This window comes from Leguminivora glycinivorella, chromosome 4 (assembly GCF_023078275.1).
Source record: "Leguminivora glycinivorella isolate SPB_JAAS2020 chromosome 4, LegGlyc_1.1, whole genome shotgun sequence".
In the NCBI taxonomy this organism is placed as follows: Eukaryota; Metazoa; Arthropoda; class Insecta; order Lepidoptera; family Tortricidae; genus Leguminivora; species Leguminivora glycinivorella.
The window spans coordinates 23592575-23617567 of NC_062974.1; the positions used below are offsets into that span (position 1 = coordinate 23592575).

Here is a 24993-nt window from a genome sequence, read left to right on the forward strand (position 1 = left end):
TTACTTAGCGTACTTAGCTCTGACTAAATTGTGTTTCGACTGTTTGTGTAAACTTTGTCTTTCTATTTCTACCTGTAAGGTCTTGGTACATTTTTCAGTAAATATATTAATACTTAATTTTTGTTCCAGGTATGTTTGGCTGCGAGCCTGATTTAGGGCTGGGTTTTGGCGCATTAGTATGTATGTTGATAGTAGTTTATACTATTTATGTATTTTTTAAACCTTCCTAATACTAATTTGCCAGATATCCCACATCTGGTGTGAGAATTTACACATCCACTTGAATCTTAAATTTCAAAACTTAGAAAAGGCTTTTTATCCACCAAGGGACGTATTTTTCAAGTCTTCGTACTTATCGGGTTCTTAAATTAATCAACACTGATAACAGTCTATTAGTAACAAGATATTAAAAGGTTGCAATAATCACTAGATGAAAATTTAATTCGAAAACTCCCATTAGTATTATGCCATTAATGGAACCAATAATTAAACGATTTCAAGTCAACACAATTCACACTTTTGTAACATCTTGAGCAATCATGTTGCTAAACGGCTGTATAATCTCCATATTCGTTTTAACATTTAGAGATTTATTATTATGTGACGCTGAAGAAACTCAAGAAGTCTCTACTGTCTTGAGTACAACTGTAGACAATATCGTCACAGACACTGCCATCACAAATATGAATACAGACAATACTGTCGCAAAAATAACTGCAGACACTACTGTCCTAAGTATAACTGCAGACACTACTGTCACAAGTATAACTTCAGACACTACTGTCACAAGTATAACTGCTGACACTGACATCACAAGTATACCTGCAGACACTACAATCACAGACACTTCCGTAACGACTATAACTCCAGCCAATTCAAAGAAATTTGCATTGAAATTGCCTTTGAAAGTAAGTACTTATAACTGTTTTGTGTCATTACTATTTTAATTTTTTAATGCTTATTGTAAAGATCTATTGGGACCCTTGGGCCTCCTTGGAGGGGTGATATCCAGGGATCGGGTGTTCCGCGAGATTTTACTTAAATAATATAATACCGGCAAAAGCTTCCGGGTTTCAATGGTAATTTTTTTTTTTTTTTTTTTAATACCTACAGAATTATGTTTAGTTAATGGCTTATTTATGACTATATTTTTGTAGGCCCTTACGTTGTTCGGAAAATTAAATTGAGCCCGTCTTCGTCTCGGTCAACATACACGCCGCTGCTAAACTTAATGTTTTGAGCAATTTCCGATGCCTGGTGATATCACAAAAAAATTTGCTCTATTTTTTCGCAAAGGTTTTGCCAAAAACTGGTAAAAGGACATACTCCCTGTTTCAACTGCCACAAAATGCGACCGTAAATGCCGGTTCTACATGGGCTTAAATATATAGTTTCGAGATATATAATCCCTCGTATACATATACTGGTTAAAAACATTGTCAAGATGTAGATGATAAAATCTACACTGAGAGAAATTTGCATTGTGAGTTTAACAAGTTCGACTTGTTGCGGTTTATCCGTTTGAATCAGCCAAACGTATGTTTAAAACAATATGTGTCAGATTGTTTTTATAAAATCGACTTGTTGATTCAAATATATTGCCGATTCAAATGACAAGTAGCTTGTTGTTTGAACCAAAGAGCACGTAGGCGCTATTTTAACCAAAAAACTTGTTGAACGAACGTGAAAACTGGTTGTATTTTCTCTCAGTGTAAAGCGGCAACAATAATAAAATTAAATCCACCGGAAGGTAACAGTTTCACTGACAGGGGCTGTTGCCATCCGGAAAATGATCGTCAAGTCAGTGCAACCTTAAAGAAAGTTGTAATTCATAGGATTTTCGCAAAGAAAGAAAAAATAAAGTAAACAAAATAAAACTTAAAGATGGAAAACCTGCGACTGAACATATCGTACCCACCATGGACGGGTATATGCTAACGATAATTCAACTGGGCTCGGGTATTCACACTGAGAAGTACCCAGTATTACTGGTGCACGGTATGTTTCAATCTTCCGACAGATTTCTCGACCAGGAAAAGAGCCGGTCTCTGGGTGAGTTGACACTCTTTTTTTAATAAACACTTGCCTGAAAGTACATTTTTAATATTTGCTCATAATGCTCAGTTTCGTTGGTGGGGCGCAAAAATGTAGATTCGGATAATTACTACCGGGTTGGCTCAGTCGGTAGTGACCATGCCTGTTGAGCCGCGGTCCTGGGTTCGAATCCCGGTAAGGGCATTTATTTCTGTGATAAGCATATATATTTGTACATTTTGTACCTGAGTCATGGACGTTTTCTATGTATATAAGTATTTGTATATTATGTATATCGTTTTCTGAGTACCCACAATACAAGCCTTCTTGAGGTTACCGTGGGGCTCAGTCAATCTGTGAAAGAATGTCCTATAATATTTATTTATTTATAATTACTACTCTTAAACGTAATTAATAAATTTTCTTAATACAGCTAAACCCCTAAAAATTATCCAGAAGGTGCAGATTAAAATAACAATGACAATTTATTTTCAGCCTATGCACTTGATAATCTGGGATATGATGTGTGGTTATTCAACGCACGTGGCAATAAACATAGCCCAACTCACTCAGATCTTGCACCACACGTAGATAAAGCTAAATATAACGATTATACTTATGAAGAAATCGGCTCTTACGACCTTGCTGAGACAGTGGATTACATTATTGCCAAGACTAAATCTAAGAAGATACATTATATCGGTCATTCGTTAGGAGGAACTTTCTTTTTGATTCTGAATTCCTTGAAGACGGAATACAATGAAAAATTTGACAGAGCATTTTTAATGGCTCCACTTGGGTATCACACAACTTTTCCCAACACAAATCTGCAGAAAATGTTGCATGACCCTACGTCTTTACATGTACGTTGAAAAAACGGTAACATTAAATTATTTTGTAGTGATGATTTATCTTCATAAAGCCAATTGATGCTCCAAGATGTTTGAGCTTGAGTTTAATAGGATTTGTTCATGTAGGTACTTACTTAAATATAATTTAAGAACCTTAGCACATTTCTTACAGGAAACACTAAAAAAAGCAGACACGTTCGAAATATTCCCGTATGAAGCTTACGGTCCTCAGCAGGATATAGTTGCTGAAAACTGTCTCGGATCAATTAAATTGGAAAGCATTTGCAAAGAACTGCATGTGCAAAAAATCATGGTAAGAACTCTTCTGCTTGTCATGATAATATGGTAACTGAGTGGGACGGTGGACTAAGACTACTACCCTAGAACAAAAGCTATTTGTTTTCTTTAAGGCCTAACCTTATTGAAGGTATAAATATTTCAAAAAGTGTTAGGTAGTTTATTATCTACTCTATCTTTTACTCTGTCAATTCACTCTAATTGCCCATAACACATTTATATCCACAGGGTTTAAAAGAAAAAGATAATTCAATAGCCGATTCGAGAGGTGGATCTACCAAGACATTAATTCATTGGGCACAAAATATCAAGAATAAAAAATTTCATCGCTGGGATTTAGGGGAATCAGAAAATAAAGAAATGTATGATACTAAAGATCCTCCAGAATATCCATTAAAAGCTATCAAAGTTCGAACTAAAATCATCTATTCGTCGGATGACGACATGGTAAAGGACACGGATATTCGGGCGTTGGCTAAACAAATGAAGAATGCCACAGCTAGGAAAGTGAAAAGAGCTGGTTTTAAACATGATGATTTCATTGATGGACAATTTGTCATGGAAGACGTTTATAACGGCATTATACAAGATTTAGAGTAAGTTTTTTCGAAGGTTTCTTTTAAATCTGTAAATAAAAATAAAAGGTGTTTTAAACTAATGTTAAGTAAACAGTGAATTTGAAGTTTTAAGAGTCGATATCTTAACACCTGCATTGATTGTTTGATGTTAAACAGCAAAGGTTGAAGGTATTGAAATTTAAATATACTACTACCCTCGTTTACAGACACCCAAAGCCTCTCGTTATACGGACGAAGGAAAAGAAAAGCAACTCCATAAGTTTCTCGGATATTCCGTGGACTGCGCTGCTCGCATTAGCCGGAATAGTACTCTGCATAGCTATAAGCTTAATCAATTGTTGTTGTAAGAAGAAGAAAAAACCTTGTACTTCGGAAAGTCAACAACCGAACCCCAGAGTCTTCGTTCGTCCTAAACGTCCTCGTGTCTAACTTTTGAGATTATTTTAGATTAGATTATTACTTCAAAAAGATAGTTTAGGTTAAGATACTTCTTCTTCTTCCTCGGTTGTTGGCTGAGGGTCGCGACCACATGAGGTCGTTATTTTGTGCATCAGAGCACGATTTCCTGCAGTCCTAATACTAGGTATAGCCACCAACCCGCAATTACGACATCCGAAATATCTATCCTACATGCACTGCTGCGGTCGCTTGAGGGCCTGTGCAAAAAGTATAGGCTTTTCAAAACATTAGTTTTACTAGAACACAATCCTTTTGCCGTACAGAGTATAATGATGAGGATGGTTGTAATAATGTGATACTTCCGAAATGTAGACAAGCTTTTGAAGATGTTACTAATTCTTAGCATATAGGTAACTTTTGGAACCGCCACTCATGAAACAGCTGTGTACTTTATTTATCATTAATAAAACCGTTTATTCTAATAAACCATTGTTTTAATAATGTGTGAGTAAAATACCTCTAGATATTTTTTAAAGAGAAAGAGTCCATCATCATCCTCCTTGCGTTATCCCGGCATTTGACACAGCCCATGGGAGCCTGGGATCAGCTTTGACAACTAATCCCAAGATTTGGCGTACGCACTAGTTTTTACGAAAGCGACTGCCATCTGACCTTCCAACCCGAAGAGAAACTAGACCTTATTGGAATTAGTCCGGTTTCCTCACGATGTTTTCCTTCACCGAAAAGAGTAAGAGACCGTTTATGACGGGCAACAATCTGTCCTCATCACAAATAGCAATGTCTTTAGGAAGGGTCATTTCGAGAATGCTAAATAAGTTGTTCCATGAAATGGTTAAACCTTACACATCAGTCAGAGTTTTTCTTTACGCGATATACTATTTATAACCACAAGCAAGTAAAAGCTTTGAATGATTCACGGTTTTTTCATTAGACTTATATTGACCGGCACAATATACACCGAGATATAGATTTCGACTGAAATCGAAAAGGTAACCACATATATACAGGGTGTATTTTGATAGCGGGTCACTAAGGGCAGCTATGAGTTTCCGTTTTTCCCGAAAAGTTTTTTGCAATGTGTGACTTTTCTAGCCGGTTTTTTTTTAGTCCCATACAAGCTTTTGATCCTGAATAGGAATAGGATCGATTGGCGTCAAAAAAAAAAGTTTGTCAATAATGACCTTTTTCTCGCAACCTGTATGTTTTTTTCCAAAATCTGTAAAAGCCATTTCTCATCAATTTGAAATCGAGGTAAGGTCTCCTCAGATCATTTTCGCGTAGGACCTTATTATACCCACTGTTTGTAAGGTCGATTTTAACTATTATCAATTTGTCAATAAATTGGCATGATAGGACAGAAATTCCTGTTAGACACCATAACATAATATAAATAAATATAAATATTGGGGACACCTTACACAGATCAACTTAGCCCCAAACTAAGCAAAGCTTGTACTATGGGTGCTAAGCGACGATATACAATACATACTTAAATAGATAAATACATACTTATATACATAGAAAACATCCATGACTCAGGAACAAATATCTGTGCTCATCACACAAATAAATACCCTTACCGGGATTCGAACCCAGGACCGCGGCTTATCAGACAGGGTCACTACCGACTGAGCCAGACCGGTCGTCTAAATAACTTACTAAAGAAGGAGTAATATGGTTTTTAAGTCTAGGGTGAAATGAGGTAAAAAAACACAGAAGAACCACACAGGATAGCGAGCACATAGTTAATTTAAGTCAAATAAAAGTTAAAGTTTTTGTCGTGTCGTACGAGGGTGTTAAAGGCAACAAAAAAATAAGCGTCGGTATTGCTCCACCGTTAAGAGCCACATCTCTTAAATATGATGATGATGATGGTGATAATTCAGTGGGTACTAAAAGAGCCACTAATCAATAAGGCGTAATGACTAATTGAGTTCTTGATAAAGACGTAATGAGAAAATACTCGACTGTAGGAGTCCTTGTTAATGAATAACTGATTAAAACATAAATCCAACTATGAATTAGTAAACTGACGACGGTTAAATCACAAACATCATGATGCTGTTGAGGTTCAGTGTAGTCGTTTTGATATTATTTCCTAGAATTATTTTATTATGTGACGCTGAGGATGATGATAAAGCTAGATGGAAAGAAAACGATACGTGTAATGAAAATAGTGCAAACCCTTTTAATGCAGACACGAGGAGACAAAATTTCATTAGATTACTTAAACCCACAAGTGTAAGATGATATAAAATTTCGGTTTTCAATCGTGTTTTTTCAAATAGTTTTTAATTACATTCTAAAAACCGGCCAAGAGCGTGTCGGGCCACGCTCAGTGTAGGGTTCCGTAGTTTTCCGTATTTTTCTCAAAAACTACTGAACCTATCAAGTTCAAAACAATTTTCCTAGAAAGTCTTTATAAAGTTCTACTTTTGTGATTTTTTTCATATTTTTTAAACATATGGTTCAAAAGTTAGAGGGGGGGACGCACTTTTTTTCCTTTAGGAGCGATTATTTCCGAAAATATTAATATTATCAAAAAACGATCTTAGTAAACCCTTATTCATTTTTAAATACCTATCCAACAATATATCACACGTTGGGGTTGGAATGAAAAAAAATATCAGCCCCCACTTTACATGTAGGGGAGGTACCCTAATAAAACATTTTTTTCCATTTTTTATTTTTGCACTTTGTTGGCGTGATTGATATACATATTAGTACCAAATTTCAGCTTTCTAGTGCTAACGGTTACTGAGATTATCCGCGGACGGACGGACGGACGGACGGACGGACGGACGGACGGACATGGCGAAACTATAAGGGTTCCTAGTTGACTACGGAACCCTAAAAATGAAGACCAACTAAGTGCAGTTTTCTCTTAGTTGACGTGAAGTTAATCATTATTACAATTACGATCTTATATAATTAAAATAAAGCTGATTACTAAAAACAACAAGGGAATGTATGATTGAACTAATAACTTAGGTGTTTTGTTATTCCTAACCATTGTACGCCTCGCATCAATTATTAACTCGTTAGGCATAACTATGTAACATAGGTTGATTCAATCCTTAGTTGAACTTACTAAGGTAATTTAGTTCGCATAATTATTTTTCATGGATTTATTGAACAAGATCTTAATTTGCTCAGTTACGTTACAAAGTAAGAGCAATGAAAATTACCTTATTTGATTTGTCTAAGATCTTATCAGGCTCGTATGGAATCAAGATGCTTGACTACAACTAGCAAAATATTGATAGGAGCAACCAATTTTTTTTAGAGTGTATTGGATTCAAGAGCAAGATATATTTTCTGCTTTTTTACTACGAAATTTGTCATTTTAATTATAATTTTGTTAAAAACATGATAATTGCAATTGTATGTTAGGCGCTGATCATTTCTTTTAACCTACATTCAAGACACTGCTCATATTTCTATGATTTTATTTGTATACTTACAGAATTCATCCGCAAATAAAGTAGAACTGACAGGTTATCGAGGAAGGTTTTTGAATGAATATGATGTAATAACTTGCGATGGATTTCTGCTATCCACGTTTAGAATGACCTATGAGAACCCGGAAGTAGAGCGTACAGAAAAATGTCCCGTTTTACTGGTCCACGGTCTGTTTCAGTCTTCTGACACGTTTTTTGAACAAGATGCAGATCAGTCTTTAGGTGAGTAAATAACGTCTATAATGGCGACACTGTCGTTATTAGCACTGATTTATTCGTTCTTCTTATTTTTAAAATCTTACATCCGCAAGATATTAGCATTTTTGGAACCGTGTAATATAAATGAACATGCGAAGAACGATCTAGTGTTATCACTCTTTTATTTTATTTTATTGAAAATATATTTTTATTGGACATAAAACTTAAATAACAAATAAATAATATCTAACTCTAAATAAATAATAATAAAACAACTTAATATTAAATTAAAAACTAAACTAAACTAAAATACGTCTAAATAGGGCCCCCGCGGCATGGTGCCAAAGCTGCTGGCAGCATTCCCTCGCTGAATAGCAATGCTAATGCGTTGCGAGAGAAAGCTGCCAGCTCTCTGGTCACCGGTAGTTTCTATGAGGTTTGCGCTCAGCTCTTTGAAAACCTCATGGGCGCTTGGACCCCATGGCCCTAGGGTCTCGACGCCAACTGCCCTAAAATTGTATTGGTGTCCGAGACCCCGATATATTGTCATCTTTTTTATTTCAGCTGCCTCCGCGGCTGCCCCAGCCCTGTTTGTTCTTGGAAGATGGGAAGGTGCCAGTGTATGGACGCATGTGGCGTCCCAGACTAGCACCCGTCCCATCTTTCAAGTAACTAGGGTCATGTCACTCTTCACCTAAATATTTTCATAATAACTTTAACTACTTCATATGTTACAGTACCAAAATATTGGATTGAAACAAACATTTTCTTGAAAGTATTATCCGTTTTATTTATTTCAGCACTAAAACTTCAAAATATGGGATACGATGTTTGGCTAGCTAATACGCGTACCAGCAAATACAATCGAGTGCACCTGTTTTACGATCCAGAATTAAATAAACACGATATAAACCGTTATTATAGCTATACTTACGAAGAAATAGGCACTCGTGACATCGCTTCTACTGTAGATTTTGTTCTGAGTGTGACTAAACATAAGAAATTGATATATATAGGTCATTCGCTAGGTGGTACATCCTTTTTAGCTTTGAATTCTTTAAAACCAGACTATAATCGTAAATTTGCAACGGCTTATTTATTTGCGCCATTTGGATACCAGAGTCATATCCCTAATGATATACTTAAAAAAGAGGCGCAACACACAGATGAAATATTTGTAAGTATGAACTTTTGGTGTTTTGGAGTAGTAAGCAAGGAATTTTAACATCTATTTGATGTTGTTATTTAATTTTAACAGAATGCAATTGCTAAAGAAGGAATACGAGAAATATTTCCATATAAGGACGATAAGGCACTGTTCTCGCCGGAAGATTGCCTGGGCAACAAGAAATACAGCAATATTTGCAATCAATTGAATTTACAAAAAGTTATGGTAAGAACCTAAAAAACAGTACTCATACAAAAGTACGGCAAGCAGACAAACGCCAGACGGTTGGTAGACATTTTTTAAATGAAGAAATCAAAATCAAATCAAATTCAGTTTAACTCTAAATTGCTCATCCATTACTTGGCAAAAATACTCTTGTTGCCACAGATAGTAGCGTTAGCGAGACGACGTGTAGGCATTATAAACAGTATAATAAATTGTAATGGTATCTATACCTATTTTTACAGGGACTAAAATCTGTCGACAACAATGTAGATAAAACAAGGGGTGGTTCTCTAGGACCATTTTTTCATTTGGCACAAAACGTCAAATCAGGATCCTTTCAACGGTGGGACGGCGGAGAGTTACAAAATTTAAAACGATACAGAAACAAAACACCTCCCATTTACGATTTAAGTCTTGTCACTGTTCCAACCAAAATAATATACGCACCTAACGATGAATTTGTGAGTCCTATAGACATCGCTCATATGGTTAAAGACATGACGGCTGCTGAGGCTGTTCAAGTTAAACGAACTAGTTTTAAACATGAAGATTTCATTATGGGTTCTGATGCCATGGAGAATGTGTATCTTAGCATTGTTGAAGAAATAGAAAGGTCAGTGTTATAATTTTGAGCTGTTATTTGATTGCACATTTGCGCATTGATTTATTTCAAGCCAATTCAGTACTAGTAGAAGTTTACTTAGAATATCTACAGCAGAAGTTTCGCCTGAAATTGTTTCTATAACGTTCTGATTTTATTCCTAATTACTTCATTTTTTACAGGAGTCCAGACCTTTGTAAGGACGATGACATTGGTAACGCCATCTCAAATTTGTTCAAACTTTTGTTAGAAAACAAGTGGTTCTGGATTCTTCTTTTTATAATCCTTTTAGTCATTTTAATAGTCTGCTTTTGTCTCTGTAATAAAAAAGACCGCAAAAGAGCCGACGGTAGAGAGTGTAGAATTCATCTAAGGCGCGCATTATGAAGGAACAGTAACCATTTATAAGGAAAAATGAAGATTAATAAAAGTTTAGGCACTTGGTTCTGTATGGTGGCGAAACCATGAAAATCCACAACGTCTAGTAGGGACATGGACATCCCGAGTTACTTTGTCAGATGATCTGACTCTTCAACGATTTTTAATGACAGTAAAAAATATAATGAAACCAAAATTATCGTGTTTGATTGCTTCAACTCTAAGACGACGCTACATACGCTAGGTGTTCTCACAAATCACATTTATCTTTTATTAAGTTTCTAGTTTTGAAGTCAATTGCTGCTTCATAAAACAATAAGTAGGTTGCAAAAACCATACTAAAAATCCGATCTCTTATTTTAAAATACTACATAACCTTAATGATACGAAATGGCTATAGATATTTTCAATTTATATAATACTCGAATTACATTGTAATTTAGCACCTGTTCTGGCTTTACTGTCACCTATCTCTACGCTGAAACCAAGTTACGAATTTGTTACGGACATCTGTTTTGGCAGTAAAATGTTTACTTCGTTGCAAGCCGGACTGTAGTAAAGTTTGCCAGTAAAATTTATTGGACCTTAACATCGTTGTTACTCCATAGTTGTTGCAATCCTTGAATGCGTGATAGGGTTTTTACTGCTTAAGTTTACTCTACAACGCTTAAAAGCAGTAAAACCTATTGGATTTAATGTTCTCTTCTTAAGTTACGTGTATCTCATGACTGTTTTCAAGTAACCAAGTTTCGTCTTATTTCCAAAAGTCCTAAATCCTTATTGGGAATGTTTTGAATGTAATGTTGGTCTTCATTTCTATATCAAGGATCTCCTTATTTCTAGAAGAATAACTCCCAGATTTGAGGCAACATATTTACTGTATAAAACTGATGATAACAGATGTGTAAGTAAAAGTAAACTTATAATTCTTAAGTCTATATTTTTTACTTATTATTTATCTTATATATATATTTATTTACACTTCCATAGTCAACTGTCACCGGGACATCATATTTACACATATTTTTTTAGTAAATCAGTATTTCCAAAATCATTCAATTCCCGCCAGCGTACGTTCGACTCGGTTCAGTCTATAGATCATATAGTTTGTTACAAGCTCCCTGACGTCAGCAGCTTGGATAAAATCGACATGCGAGAAAGTTTTTCTGGCGATCTTCCTGGCTTCTGCCTTGGGCAAGTCACGGGCCATGGCGAGGACATCCTGCTCATTGAGGAGCTCATCACTGACGGTGTAGTGCATGGTGATAGGGACGTTGATGCGGCTAAGGTCGTACGCGGGAGGGTTGCGTGAGCCGTAGACGCGGTTGTTGGAGAGGATTCCGAAGTCCCAGCGCCTGAAGACCTTGTCCCTGATGTTTTGGCCGTAGTGGGCGAACTGCTTGAGAGAGGCCCCTCCGACTCCTAGCCCGTCCATGTCGGTGTCACCCTGAAAATATAATAAAATATTTAGATAGGTTTCAAATCTCTTATAACTAAAATTTTGCATGTATTTATTTAAAGATTAATTAAGTAGGAAATGTGAATCAGGAATCTTGTATTCTGCTTATCTGTATGATTACTATAATCTTACACGGTGCACGAAATACATAATATAGACTAAATATAATACAGACGAGATTTACCGGTTATATTTTGAATTCAGTTTTTCAATGAATATTAAATTTCTTCCTTATTTTGACTGGCTGAATATTTGAAATGAAATGGCTGGGTCATGGACGAACAATTTTCAAATATGCGAATAAAAGAGCTGTTTCTTTACTCACCATAATTCTATTAAGGCCAAGCATGTTGCAGTATTCCTTGTAAGCGATATCACCCATGCAGTAGTCGATGCGAGAGTATCCAGCTCCCGATCGGCCGAGTATGCCTCCAGCGATGCTGATGTCATCCAGGGTCCTTATTTCTACCAGACCGATACCTCTTGCCAAACTCTGAAAGTTCATCATTATTTTTGTTAAACATTGTGAGTGAATGATGCTTTTTAAAAATGTGTATTGAAATTGGTAATCCAAAATAGTTTTGTACGAATTACAACCGCCAGCAACAACATAGCTTGAATAAGTATCTACTAGGTAGGTAAACGGGAAATTCACTGTTTTAAATAATTTCACAAACCAATATGTCTACCAAGTTTTCTTGAAGAATTATTTTCCTTAACTTTCTCTAAGATAGATTTACTATAGATTTCTGGGGTAAGAATTTAAAACCATTATACGAAGGAGTACTGGTACCTAATCAACTTACATAAAGAACAGTGGTCATCAGCGCGGCTGCCCTCAATTCACTGTTAGGGAAGTTGTTCATGTACCCCACACCAGCCAACAGATGAGCCGACACAAACTTCTCATTATACTCAGGCTTCATAGAGTTCAACACAAGGAAGGAAGTGCCTCCCTGAGAGTGTCCAACGTAGTGTAAAGTTTGTTGTCCAGAGACAGAGAGAGCGTAGTCGACCATGGTGGGAACGTCGATGGTAGCGATCTCCTCCCAGCTGAAGTCGAAGAAATCGTATTTTTGCTGGCTGTGGTCAGGGTCGAGAGTAATGTGCTGGCGGGAGAAGACGTTGCCACGGGCGTTGCCCATCCACACGTCGTAACCGGCATCGGCCAGGTTATAAGCTGGAATTTAAAAAAAACGTTCTAAGGAAGATTGCAGATTTAAGATGCTGCAACACCCAATGACCTTGACGCTAGCGTACACTGTCTATTTGCATGGGAGTAAGTGAGAGCGCGATGTCACTAAAACATGGCGGCTAGGTACGAAAAGTACGGAAAATGTTAAAATAAAATAAAAAGACGCCTTATGCAATATGTTTCGTTAGTGTTTTAGATATGTATTTTTTGTTATTGTACCTCTAATTTTAATTAATTAAAGACAACTAAGTAAATAATTGAACGACATAAAACGTTTAATGACGAACTCGAGACCAATCTTTGCAATTTTTTTCTATCGAGCCGATTTCGTTAAATCGTGTATCGAGTACGGCTATGTTCATTGAAATATAACGGATAATAACATATAATTTACATGCCTGACTAAAACTTAAAGTTTGTCTTAAAAAACTGCGTAAGTAACATCAATTTTGCGCAGTTGGGTGTTGTCAGCCCCTTAAATATAAGGTTGTGTAAGACGATTTTCATGGTATAAGTTATACCATTGGTCAGAGTTCACGATGTTTTTAAATTAATTACAGTACTACCGTAATTTGTCATTTGTATGATTGAAACGCCTATTGTGTGTGTGTACTCAGACCTTGTCGCTAAAATAGCTTAAGGTATCTTTAGCCTAAGAAGGCACTTTTGGTTTTACTTCAGATATTGTGAAAATCTCTCTTGAAACTAAAAGAGCATGGACTTTTCTATACTCTAATATTAGTTTGCAATCTCTTCCTGACGGACTTCACCCGTATCTTTGATTAATCGTATTTACTGTAATAATGATTTAATATGACACTAAGATGTCTACACGAAAAACGAATGAGGCACTAAACCATAAATCATGAATGTCAAGGCAAGAGGCCATTGCCCAGTAGTGGGACAACGATAGACTACTAAAAAGTATAATCAAAGTAAATGCGAACAAAAACGTTGTTTTATAAACTGATCCTACTTAACGCAAATACCATGATTTACGACAGTCAGAATGTACGATAAAAAACGGCCGAGCCCTTGTCAGATAAGTAGATAGAGGTGATCCAGTTAATGTCACGGTCATACTTGTTTGTTCTCATGCGGGTATTTGTGGATTGTAACTATAATGCGGATGTTATAATTTCGCGAAAAAAAAGGGACCTAGATTACTTCCTTGTGCGACCCCTTTAATATTCCTACTGTTGAAGTATATAAATGTATCCAAAAAGAAAGGACAATTGAATAGTTTTGTACTCAGTCAGTCAGCAGCAAACAGTCACACGACCTGCCAGCTAGTAAGCAGTCATAACCTAGGGACGCTTTCCTCAGAAGGTGTCACAAGTTTAGACTGTGACCGTGGCCACGATAGAGTTCAAACCGTTGCGTCTAAAATATAGAGAAGCGTTACAATTTTCTTTAGAACTTACCTATACCATTCTCCTTTCCCAAGAAAATGAAGTTACTAGAAGCTCCCATGAGCCCATGCATCACAAAGACGACGGGCCTCCGTCCCTCGGAAGGCCCGTCCTTCCCATAGGGTATGCGGTGCACGCCCAGGATATAGCCATCAGCCGTGGTCACTTGATGCAACTCCGCAGGGTAGCCCTCGGAGATTATTTGGTTGATCTGTAAAAGACGAATGCCTTTTATACAACTCAAAAAGGTTTTTGGTTGTATTGAAAAAAAAAAAAACAGATGCTCTTTTTCCAAGTCGAAAGTTTGAAAAACCAAAACTTTTTAAGACGTATCGGTCAAACTAGGTAGTTTTTTCCTAAATTATCCCAATTCTTTTACAAGAAACATTTTAGAATATGATTAAAAATATACCAAGATGCCAGTCTTAAAATTTTTGGCAACGAGATAAGAAGAGGCAATCACAAAGTGGCAAAACCATGTGTTTTCCTTAATCTTGTAAATCATGATTCAAGATACAATGTTCCAGAAAATTCCTTTCTTTGCTTTCTACATAATCATTAATCAGTTGCACCATTCTTGTGTTTCTGCCGAAAAACTGCTTTTTGAACAAAAGCGAAACGCGTTCTTTTGTGTGGGCTTGAGCTTATTGTTTTTTCTTATTTTATAAAAGTACGGAACACTCTATTGTCTTTGGTCCGGCACGCGCTTCGCCTGTTTTATTTTTCATAGACAAACATGCATGCGCGGAAATTTAATTTGCCTTTTGAATAACGATTCTTGAAATAAATGTAATTTTTCTTATACTCCTTGAACTTTTTTTTAATACTACGTCGGTGGCAAACAAGCATACGGTCCGTCTGATGGAAAGCGGTCACCGTAACCTATGGACGCCTGCAACACAAAGAGTTTCACGTGCGCGTTGCCACCCCATTAGAAACTTGAAACTAAATTGTGAAACATTAGCTCCTATATTCTTCATTGCCTATTTAATTTTCCTACAGATAAGCTTAGGGACCATGGAATCATTTGGAGAAACAGTTTCAGAATTCTCATTTGGGACGATAAAATCCAGACGCCCATTACTTTGTATTGCTATTCAAATTTAATATTAAGCTACATTTACATTTTAAACAGTTTGCCAAGTTGGCGGGAAATAGTTAGGTCTTATTTGAGAGCCAGTTATGCTCCATTATAAGGGCTCCTTAAAGATTTTCATTGTTCCTTAGCCGCTGGGAATAACTTTATGAAAGGATAAAAGTATCTGTTTATCTTTTACAAAATGTTCGAAATGCCTTATTTGAGTAAAATTATTAGTCTGTGTTGGTATTGAAATATTGATCTTAATTTAGACACAGTGAACTTTTAACTAGGCGCGTGCTGAGTCAAGTTAATCCGTGAAACTCGCAGCACCGGCAACCAGAATGATAGTAAGTGCGATGATGGCCTTTGAGGTGGGAATATCTAAATATAACTATTCGGTTGAGTTACTTTTGGACCGCATTCATGAGTTTTCACGCTGTACTCGGCTAACATAAGTCTTTACAGTAGTTGCAGATAGCGCAAGGTCAGATTTCGGAAAGAATCTACCTCTACAACAAAACTCGGAATTGGAATTGGTAGATTCTTCACTGAAACGTAAATGTTTTTGTATTCCTTAAGTTTTTCAGGTGTAAGTTGAAAAAATCTGCCATTATTGTTTACTTTGTCAGTTGAGTTACTTTTGGACCGGAGCTTTAGAACTATTGTTTAGTAGTTTAAAACGAATCTTTACAGTCCTTCCTAAATATAAACAAGGCACTTACGACATCAGAGGACGTTATAGAACCGCTTCGCGGGAACGCGCACACTGACGCCGCCAACACAGCAACGACCAGAGTTCGGCACAACATTTTGATAGGAAATGGTGCCCGTTGCTTCCGCGACGCTGTATTTATACTGCGCGTTATCTTAAGCGTTGTAAATCCTTTGAGTTTTTAATAGGGCTTTGATAGTCTTCTTCCCATAGATCTGTTTATATATTTTCGTATAGTTTAAAGCACTGTGTCCATACATTTCTGTAGTTGAAGTTACTTTTATATGGCAAATATTAACTCGGTCAACGCTATTTATATTGAATGCTATCTTAATCTAAGGTTGTAAAACCTTTGACTAGTTTTATTATTACTGTTTTAATCGTTTACAACTAGAACTTTCTTTTTTTCATAATCCGCGAATAGATAACAGATCTATTAAATTAAAGTCAATCAGTGCTAATCTACTAATATCTACGAGGCAACCTCAAGGAGCTGATGTTGACGGTCTGAGCTAGTTTTGGCAACTAGACTCAAAGTCTTAAAATGTCCCTCAGTCGGGGGTCAGTCGGTCAGTTGCGGGACTTGAAATGACCGTCAACATCAGATTGATTCCTGAAAATGTCTCATAAAATGCAAAAAAACGTGTCGAGATTTTGTTATTTTTGGTGGTAGGTTGTTATATTTATTTGCGTATTTATTTTTATTTTTGCGGTGGGAGGGTTGAAAATTAATTGCATGAAAAAATACGCAAGTAATTATAACAGGTTAGCACTGATTTATTTATCTATTATTTGCACGTTATCTATTCGCGGATTAGCAAAGGAAAGTTCTAGTTTACGATTAACATGGATTTCCGCAAAGTAACGCCTGATTCCATCGATTATTTTATTAGTTTGTTGACTGTTTGGATAACATTACTTCCTGTTTACAATTTTTCAATTTCTTTATTTTCATAAGTTTCGGTAGTTGAATTTGCTTCAGATCTATTTAATTAAATGTCATTATCAGTAGGTAATACTAATATTTGACTTCATATCCAAACCTTTCAATTCATCTCCTCCTCTGACCTCTGAGCTATTTTGGCAATTATTGCACCGGTGTCCCAAATGGTCGCACATTCGAGTCCTGCTGGGGTTGTGAATCTTCACATAGTGCTATTAGACAGACTTAAGACGATACAAGAGGGGTCAATTCTCCATACAAACGCTCTCAACTATTTCCTTCCTGGTTTTTGAAGATGCCCGGCAATGATTTTTTCAACACAGATTATTGTTATTTGTATCTGTGTCGGACCGTTTTGATTTTTTTGATATTCTTATTTTTAAAGACGCTAAAGCCCATCAAAAATTTCCGAAAACGCCGTTAATGATTATTGTGTAAAAAAGGTGTGGTATTCAAAATTGGTGATAATTATCTAATCAAAAGCGGAACCTCGATTTTAAAGATTTTTTCGCAATATCTTCTGAGTTGTTCTTAATGGCCATTTTTTTTCGATAAATCTAGTTAATAACACTAGAATATTAAACTAAAATTCTCAAATTGACAGGGAGGCTCCTTTCTATTTTACCATTTTCGCTCCTGTAGCGCATGCGCGGATCCAGGGGGGGGGTCATGGGGGTCATGACCCCCCCCTGGAGCTCAGGCTGGCCATACAAATAGACCACGTGACCCCCCCTGAGGCCTGGGCCTTTACCACGTGACCCCCCCCTGGGCACGAAGCTGGATCCGCGCTTGCTGTAGCGTCTTAACATATTGGCGAGACCCGCGAGCGTACGCACGCGGCGCCGGCGGTCGTCCACGCCAGCTAGCGGAGGCCCTAACGCTTTACTTTTGACCGCTTTACTTTATTATCTCTAGGCAACAAAATATCCATTCAAAATAAAGTCATAAATTACCTAGTTTTATACCATTATCTAGATTAATTATAGGATTAGCTTTGTATATAAAATTCGCAATATCTATTGACAGGGGTTCAATGTCATAAAAAGATTGATACTCAATCTTTATGGCAGGTATTACAAAACAAGTGTGAAGAAAGAATGTACTAGATTGTGTGCAATGTGCAGTTGTGCACTTTGAGCAATATCTATTGACAGGGGTTTTTAAAAAGATTGATGTCGAGAATGTACTAGATTGTGTGCAATGTGCAGTTGTGCACTTTGAGTTTTTTTTATGATGTTGAGGTAAATGCGTAGACAATTGCATGATGATAAACATTTATTGTCACTGAATCAAGGATCATAAAGTTTACATTCGAAAATATTTTGTAGGATACAATAACATGTTTGATTTAATTTATTTCGATAAGCATACAAAACAAAGCAGATACCTACATAAAAAAAAACAATATTTCATCTGTTCGTTTATTAACATAATGGAGTTTGATTCAGATCATTATATTCGCTAACCCCTACTAGTAATACTTACATACGAACTGAACAAAATTTTTTTAATTTCCATTTTTTTTTCCGATTTTTTTCAACAATATATACCGTGTGATTACTGATAATAGGTGTAGGTATACATAAATACATACATATAATCACATTAATCTCGTCTGTATCTCATAAAGGGGTAGGCAGAGCACATGAACTACTAGGTTTCAGTGCCACTTTGGCAAAAAGGGGTTAAACAAAATCCAAATTGTGACATTGCAGTGACAGGTTGCCAGCCTCTCGCCTACGCCACAATTTAACCCATATCCCACAGTCGACTTCTACGACACCCAACGGGAAGAAAGGGGATGGTGAAGCCGGGGGTATATCTCACATATACCTATAAAATTATAGCATATGCTGTTAGCATGCATAGCACGTCCAAGACTAAGCCAAGGTGATAAATATCGTCGCATAATTTCATAGTATAAATGCATCCAACCCCCAAAAGGGTTGTGGCACTTGTGGCGAAGCCAAGGTAGATATTCCCATAGCATTTGGAGCTCATCGTCTCCTATCGAGGACTGGTTACAAAATACATATATTCCAGTTTCTAATGGATCGGCAACGCGCATGTGACACCCTTGAGTTGCATGCGTCCATAGGTTATGGTGACCGCTTTCCATCAGGCGGACCGTATACCAGTTTGCCACCGACGTGGTATTAAAAACAAATCATCTTTTCAAAATCCAAATCTAACGATTCATTTCGAATTGGTTGAATTGAATCGATTAGGCCCTATGTACAAGGAGGCGCTTAAACAAATATACGATTTCTATCAACTTACTGAAATGTCATTTGAACCGAAATGACAGACTCTGCCACAGCACTAGTTTAAAAATAAAAATGAATGATAAATGACATAATAAGTAAATCCTGCGTGATAAATGAATATCGTAAAATACTCACTAACGAAGATCCGCAAAAATGTAACATGTGTTGGGTTGGATTATGTTTATAGTAAGCGAAATATTGTTTTTAAGTACTTGATTTTTTTTTAATTATTACGGGTTTTTATTTAAAATTTCATTAGGTTGAGCGAGTTTACGTTTTGTGGACGCTGTCATGTGTCAAAAAGAGGTTCTTACAGCTCTGGGACAATAGGTTGCGCGAGTTTACGTTTTGTGGACGCTGCCATGTGTCAAAAAGAGATTCTTACAGCTCTGGGACAAATTTTATATGAGAGGCGATGGTAACAGCAGCAAGCTGGGTGAATGCCAACGTGACGGCTTCCCTGTGTGCCGCGGCGGCCGTTAGATACCTTTATTGCAAATTGTGTTCTAGCCCTTAAAACTAATGCAGGATGAGTGTATGCAGGGTGTAAGTTTTATAACCAAAAATAGCGATTCTTGTATCTAATATTGTCTTCGGTTACCGCGATAGTTATGCATGAAATAAAACTACGGAAACACTTTACAGCATTCGTGGTCAACTCAAATGTTAACGAACCATGACCATAAATAATATAGATTTTTAAGGCAGGTTCACACACTACTAATAAAGCTAGTTAAATATACAGTATTCAAAAAACTTTACCATTACTATTTTAAAAAACAATTAAATAATCAATTAATTCTATACAAATTCATTATACGCGATTTAAATCGTTTCCATTAACTTAAATCATTACTTAAGTAACATTTCTTTTATCACTTTATCAGTCGTGAAAGTCGCGATAAAAATCTCGCACCTCTAGCCTGTAATAGTCATATTTTGATTGTTTTATCAATAAACGAAATGGCGTGACGTCAAATAACCTATTCGATAACCGTGCGTAATTAATTTAGCTTAGCTAACAAGGTGAATGTGCCAAACTAGAACTTCTTGGGAAGTCTACAGATGTTACTAATTATCAATAAGAATTTTTTAAAGAACGACACAGTTACAGGGCTAAGGGTACGACTAATTCAGCTTTCAAATAAAAAAAAATACGAAATCTAAATCGGTTCCTCCGTTCGAATGCTACGATGCCATAGACAGACACACAGACAGACACGTCAAACTTATAGCACCCCGTCTTTTTTGCGTCGGGGGTTAAAAAGTCCTACTCCCACCGCATCGCATTTCTTACGACGTATTTTTGTGTTATAACACTTTAAGTTCTCGCGCTTTGTACACATATTCGACCTGTATGTGACTTTAAATATTTTTGTGTTTTTTCGGGTCACATTTCACTTCGGATACCTATTCATATTTATTTTTATCCCTTACAAGTCATTAGTTCATGTTTGCTTTACGATTTTCATACGTTTTCTGGGTCGTTATAACACAAAGACACAAAGAAACCCAAAACCACTTATTTGTGCGCATTTGGCAGATTATATTTGTAAGTACGTTCTTGAATTTTAATTAGGTATTTGTGCTAAATAAATATATGAATGTTCCTGTTTGTGTATTTAATAAAATCAATGTATAATAGAACTCCATTTTAATGATGAAATAATAGTATTTTATACAATCGTGATATAATACAAAGCTTTTCAGTCGAGTACCATGTTTAGGCCACGAAGCTTGCTGAGTGGCCTAATAGTACGGTACGAGAGTGAAAAGCTTAATTATATCACTATTGTATACAATACTTTTTCTACGAGTCATCATCTTCATCATCAATGGACGAAAATATCATCATTCATGCAAGTTAAAATTAATGTTAATAGAGTCGTTCACCGTTGTATCGACATCGAATTACCTAGCAACCAATTGTTTGTAATAACCGTCTCTGATTGGCCGATAACGCGACAGATAAAAAAAAATGTGTTTCAGATGCAGGAAAATTTGCCAGGTATCGCAAATTAGTATAGAAATTGTATGAAGTTCTATTTTTGAAATTATTACAGTTAACTAAAGTCAACTATAATGAGCTTATTATAATTGAGTCGGAACTGCCATAGAGTATCCAAAACTGAAAAGTTAGCACTTATAGTTTAGTCTGTGGTGTCCTAATTGACAGATTACAGTCGACAAGTAGAAAAAATTACTTAATAGAATAGAATAGAATAGAATAGAATATACTTTATTTAACATCAAATTGGACAAATACAAGGTAGAGGTACATACAACTTAAATTAGATGCTAAATGGGATCCCACTCAGCATGTTGCCACGGCAAGCCGAGGCGCTGATTTTCAGTGGGACCCTGACTTAATAAACTAAGCTAAGAACTAAACTAAAACTAGAACGAGTGACAGCACAAACATCAGGGAACAGTTAGGTACGATACTATACAAGTAAATTGACAGAGTGTCCACGATATGAAACAATGACTGACAATACAATTAATGATGGAAAAGACAGTAACACGAAACAAACACGCGACAAATGGATACATAGTACATACATACATAGCACAGAAGGTAAGACTTTTTAATTATTATTAATCCCCCAGTGAGGCGCAGCAGGTTTTTAAATTTTTTACCGCATCTTAAAAGATTTGGCCGTTTAGAAAATATGCTCGACATTTAAATTTAAAACTATGAATTGACTTCAAAGCACGGATCGGCGGCGGAATCAGGTTCCAGCATTTCGTGGCCGCATACCGGAAACTACCACGAAACGCTGCTGTTTGGTGCGGAGGACAAACAAGCTGAAGGAATCTTGATGATCTAACCTCGTTGGACCTGGAGTTACGAGACCATGAGAGCTTATCGTAGAGGTATGATGGGATCTGCCTATTGATAACACCGAATACCAAGATAGCCAGATGGAGTTTTTGACGGGTAGACATTTTCAGAATACGGTTTCGATTGAGATATGGCGTCACGTGAGAGCGAGGTGGAATGTGGTAACAAAAACGCGCGCAGGCATTTTGAACTCGCTGAATCAGCCGCTGCGTGCGCGACAGTAAACGAGGCCCATACACGATGTCACCATAATTGAGTGTTGAGAGCACCAGCGCCTCACAGAGTTTAACTCTTAACTCGACGTGTAGAAACTCGCGAATTTTGTACAGAACTTTCAGCCGGTAAAAGCAGTTGCGTATTGTGTTCTGCACATGTGTTTCATAACGAAGTTCGCCATCCATTACGATTCCCAGGTTCCGAGCTTCCAGGACACGTTCCAAGGGTTCATTATTTATGTGTACTAAGATGTTACATTGAGATATATTATCAATTTGATTTTTAGACCCTAAAATAATATATTTTGATTTAGCAGGGTTTAAATGAAGTGCGTTTGAGTGTGACCAATTAAATATGCGTTCCAAATCCTCATTGAGCTTATTGACTTGTTGGATACAGTTCCTACTGTTGCAATCAATATAAATTTGAAGATCATCTGCATAAATATGAAATTTAGAATGCTCAATTACCCTAACCAAGTCGCTACAATATAGAATAAATAACAAAGGACCCAAAATGGAGCCTTGAGGTACTCCCCTTGAGACTCCCCTAATTTTAGACACTATGCTCCTACCATCAGCTCCACGGATTTCAACCAATTGTCTTCTATTGGTAAGATAACTTGCGAACCACTTCACAGTGCCGTTTTCGAAACCGTAATACGTGAGCTTCGAAAGGAGTAACGAAATATTAATAGTTTCGAAGGCTCTTGAGAAGTCTAATAGCGTTAATATCGTACCTTTTCCGTTATCTTGAGACGCTAAGATATTGTCAGTCACATCTAGCAAGGCAGTGGTGGTACTACGGTGTTTGCGGAAGCCGGACTGTGCAGCGGGTAAGATGTTATTCACTTCCAAGTATTCTGACATCTGTTCGCATACCACGCTTTCAATAATCTTGGAAAGACATGGCAGAATACTTATTGGTCGCAGATCTTTCATAGACGTAGGGTTCGTGACTTTAGGCAGAGGACGTACGAGGGCGGTTTTCCAGGCGTCAGGAAATGTATGTGTAGTAATCGACCTGTTTACTATCGCCGTAATAGTGCCTAATGTTCGCGGCAAGGTAAGCGTAATCATATCCAGAGTGATGCCATCGACGCCCTGTGCGTTGGACGTTATTTTTTTTATGACTTTCATGACCTGGTTTTCACTGACCTGTTTTAGGTGAAATGAAGACTGACAGAAACGATTGAACTCGTAAAAAGTCAGATTACTAATGCTGGTGTCCTGGCTTCCAGGAAGATCGAGGAAATGACTATTCAAGAGATCAGGGTCATTAAAGTGGCTCGGAAGTTCTTTTTCAGAACGTCTATCTGAAAGCACGTCTCTCTTGAGATTTTTCCATAGCTCTCTAGAATTACTAATATTACAATTAATGCGGTAATTGAAATACGCTCGTTTCTCGTTCACCAAGGCTTGAGCGACAGCGTGCTTAAGCTCTTTGTAATATTCTTTGTGGGAGTCTATTTTACTAGCTTTATACCTATCGTGAGCCTTATTCCGCAACGCCATCATTTCTTTTATTGTATAGGTAATCCAAGGGCAAGTGTGTTGTCTAATACATACCGTCTTATGCGGGGCGAATGTGTCAAATAAATAAATAAGATATGCATTAAAAACATCGACCATGTTGCTCGGATCTGTAGAACTGATAATATTGTCCCAGGGAATGCTGAGCAGCATTTTTTCAAAGTTTTGCGTATCAATATCTTTAATGGGTCTAAATGTTGCAAATTTAGGCGCTGGTTTTTCGATTTTTATATTAAGTTTACATGAAATAAAAGCATGTGAACTAAGTTCCGGTATGTAATTAACGCTAACATTACACACCGGCGCATCGGTACATACCAAGTCAATCAAGGTACCGCTGTGATCTGTGAAATGAGTAGGTACATCGACGTGTTGTGTTAGATTAAAACAATTTAAGAAATTGTGCAGCTTAATGGTATTAGCATTATTTGTTGCCAACAAATTAACATTAAAATCGCCAAGTAAAACTATAAAATCAAATTTTGCGAATGAGCTAACTGAACTTGTTATCGCGTCAATAAACAAATCTAAACTAAGCCAGGGCGGTCTATATGCCGTGCCAATTACAACCTTCATACCTCTAACGTTAAGGCTTAGCCACATTTGTTCCACCGGCAGAGTAACCGGGTGCGCGCATATCCGTGCGTTGATGCCTTGCTTTACATAAAAACCAATGCCCCCTCCCCGCGAGCGCACCTCCGGCGGCCTGGGAGTGTGTCTCAGTTTGTAGCCGGGCACTGCGGGTGCGCGGCTGTCAACGGAATCGCGCAGCCACGTCTCATTTATCGCCATAATGTCGACCCTATGCGCCTGCATTGCGACAATGAACTCTTCGTGCCTAGTACCTAGCGAGCCGGGATTAAGTAAACCTACTAATAATTTATTTAAATACTCATACTTACTTACTGCACTGGCTCAGTGACCAGAAATGGATCTCGGCATTCTCGGCCTCCGACGCTATTTAGACTTCGCCATTCGCTCCTTTCCTGTGCGATATCATGCCGTTCAGTCACATAATATCCCTTCGATTGTACTACCAAAAATCCCTGTATTGTGCAGACGATAATTCAACAACACATCAAATACTAACCTCAGCAGTAAGATTACCTTCACTTACAGA

The 24993-nt window shown here is 37.0% G+C and overlaps 3 protein-coding genes and 1 long non-coding RNA gene across 4 annotated transcripts; 3 read left to right on the plus strand and 1 right to left on the minus strand.

The window, feature by feature from the left end:
* The first annotated feature begins 465 nt into the window (after positions 1-465).
* Positions 466-1867, plus strand: LOC125225081. Its single transcript, XR_007176954.1, has 2 exons — positions 466-908; positions 1836-1867. It is a non-coding gene; the product is annotated as an uncharacterized LOC125225081 (long non-coding RNA).
* A 667-nt stretch (positions 1868-2534) lies between these two features.
* Positions 2535-4636, plus strand: LOC125225801 (lipase lipl-3-like). The gene is made up of 4 exons (XM_048129653.1): positions 2535-2897; positions 3058-3198; positions 3411-3778; positions 3967-4636. The coding sequence occupies exons 1-4, from the start codon at positions 2820-2822 to the stop codon at positions 4187-4189; spliced, it is 810 nt and encodes a 269-aa protein (XP_047985610.1). The 5' UTR covers positions 2535-2819; the 3' UTR covers positions 4190-4636.
* A 2616-nt stretch (positions 4637-7252) lies between these two features.
* LOC125225484 (lipase 1-like) lies at positions 7253-10928 on the plus strand. Its single transcript, XM_048129227.1, has 6 exons — positions 7253-7275; positions 7647-7863; positions 8640-9016; positions 9098-9232; positions 9475-9845; positions 10016-10928. Exons 2-6 carry the CDS (start codon positions 7749-7751, stop codon positions 10218-10220), a joined length of 1203 nt encoding a protein of 400 aa, XP_047985184.1. The 5' UTR covers positions 7253-7275; positions 7647-7748; the 3' UTR covers positions 10221-10928.
* A 203-nt stretch (positions 10929-11131) lies between these two features.
* Positions 11132-16322, minus strand: LOC125225483 (lipase 3-like). The gene is made up of 5 exons (XM_048129226.1): positions 16081-16322; positions 14290-14488; positions 12477-12850; positions 11996-12163; positions 11132-11658 (listed from the first exon to the last, which is right to left on the minus strand). The coding sequence occupies exons 1-5, from the start codon at positions 16165-16167 to the stop codon at positions 11263-11265; spliced, it is 1224 nt and encodes a 407-aa protein (XP_047985183.1). The 5' UTR covers positions 16168-16322; the 3' UTR covers positions 11132-11262.
* Between the last annotated feature and the right edge of the window lie 8671 nt (positions 16323-24993).

Excerpts from the sequence above, each read along its gene's own strand:
- LOC125225483 (XM_048129226.1), bottom strand. The coding sequence starts at position 16,167 with ATGTTGTGCCGAACTCTGGTCGTTGCTGTGTTGGCGGCGTCAGTGTGC. Across the intron at positions 14,489-16,080 it reads CTATAACGTCCTCTGATGTC|ATCAACCAAATAATCTCCGA; the intron begins GTAAGTGCCTTG and ends CGTCTTTTACAG. Across the intron at positions 12,851-14,289 it reads GGGAAAGGAGAATGGTATAG|CTTATAACCTGGCCGATGCC; the intron begins GTAAGTTCTAAA and ends TTTAAATTCCAG.
- LOC125225801 (XM_048129653.1), top strand. The coding sequence starts at position 2,820 with ATGGCTCCACTTGGGTATCACACAACTTTTCCCAACACAAATCTGCAG. Across the intron at positions 3,199-3,410 it reads TGCATGTGCAAAAAATCATG|GGTTTAAAAGAAAAAGATAA; the intron begins GTAAGAACTCTT and ends TTATATCCACAG. Across the intron at positions 3,779-3,966 it reads GGCATTATACAAGATTTAGA|ACACCCAAAGCCTCTCGTTA; the intron begins GTAAGTTTTTTC and ends CCTCGTTTACAG.
- LOC125225484 (XM_048129227.1), top strand. The coding sequence starts at position 7,749 with ATGACCTATGAGAACCCGGAAGTAGAGCGTACAGAAAAATGTCCCGTT. Across the intron at positions 9,233-9,474 it reads TGAATTTACAAAAAGTTATG|GGACTAAAATCTGTCGACAA; the intron begins GTAAGAACCTAA and ends CTATTTTTACAG. Across the intron at positions 9,846-10,015 it reads ATTGTTGAAGAAATAGAAAG|GAGTCCAGACCTTTGTAAGG; the intron begins GTCAGTGTTATA and ends CATTTTTTACAG.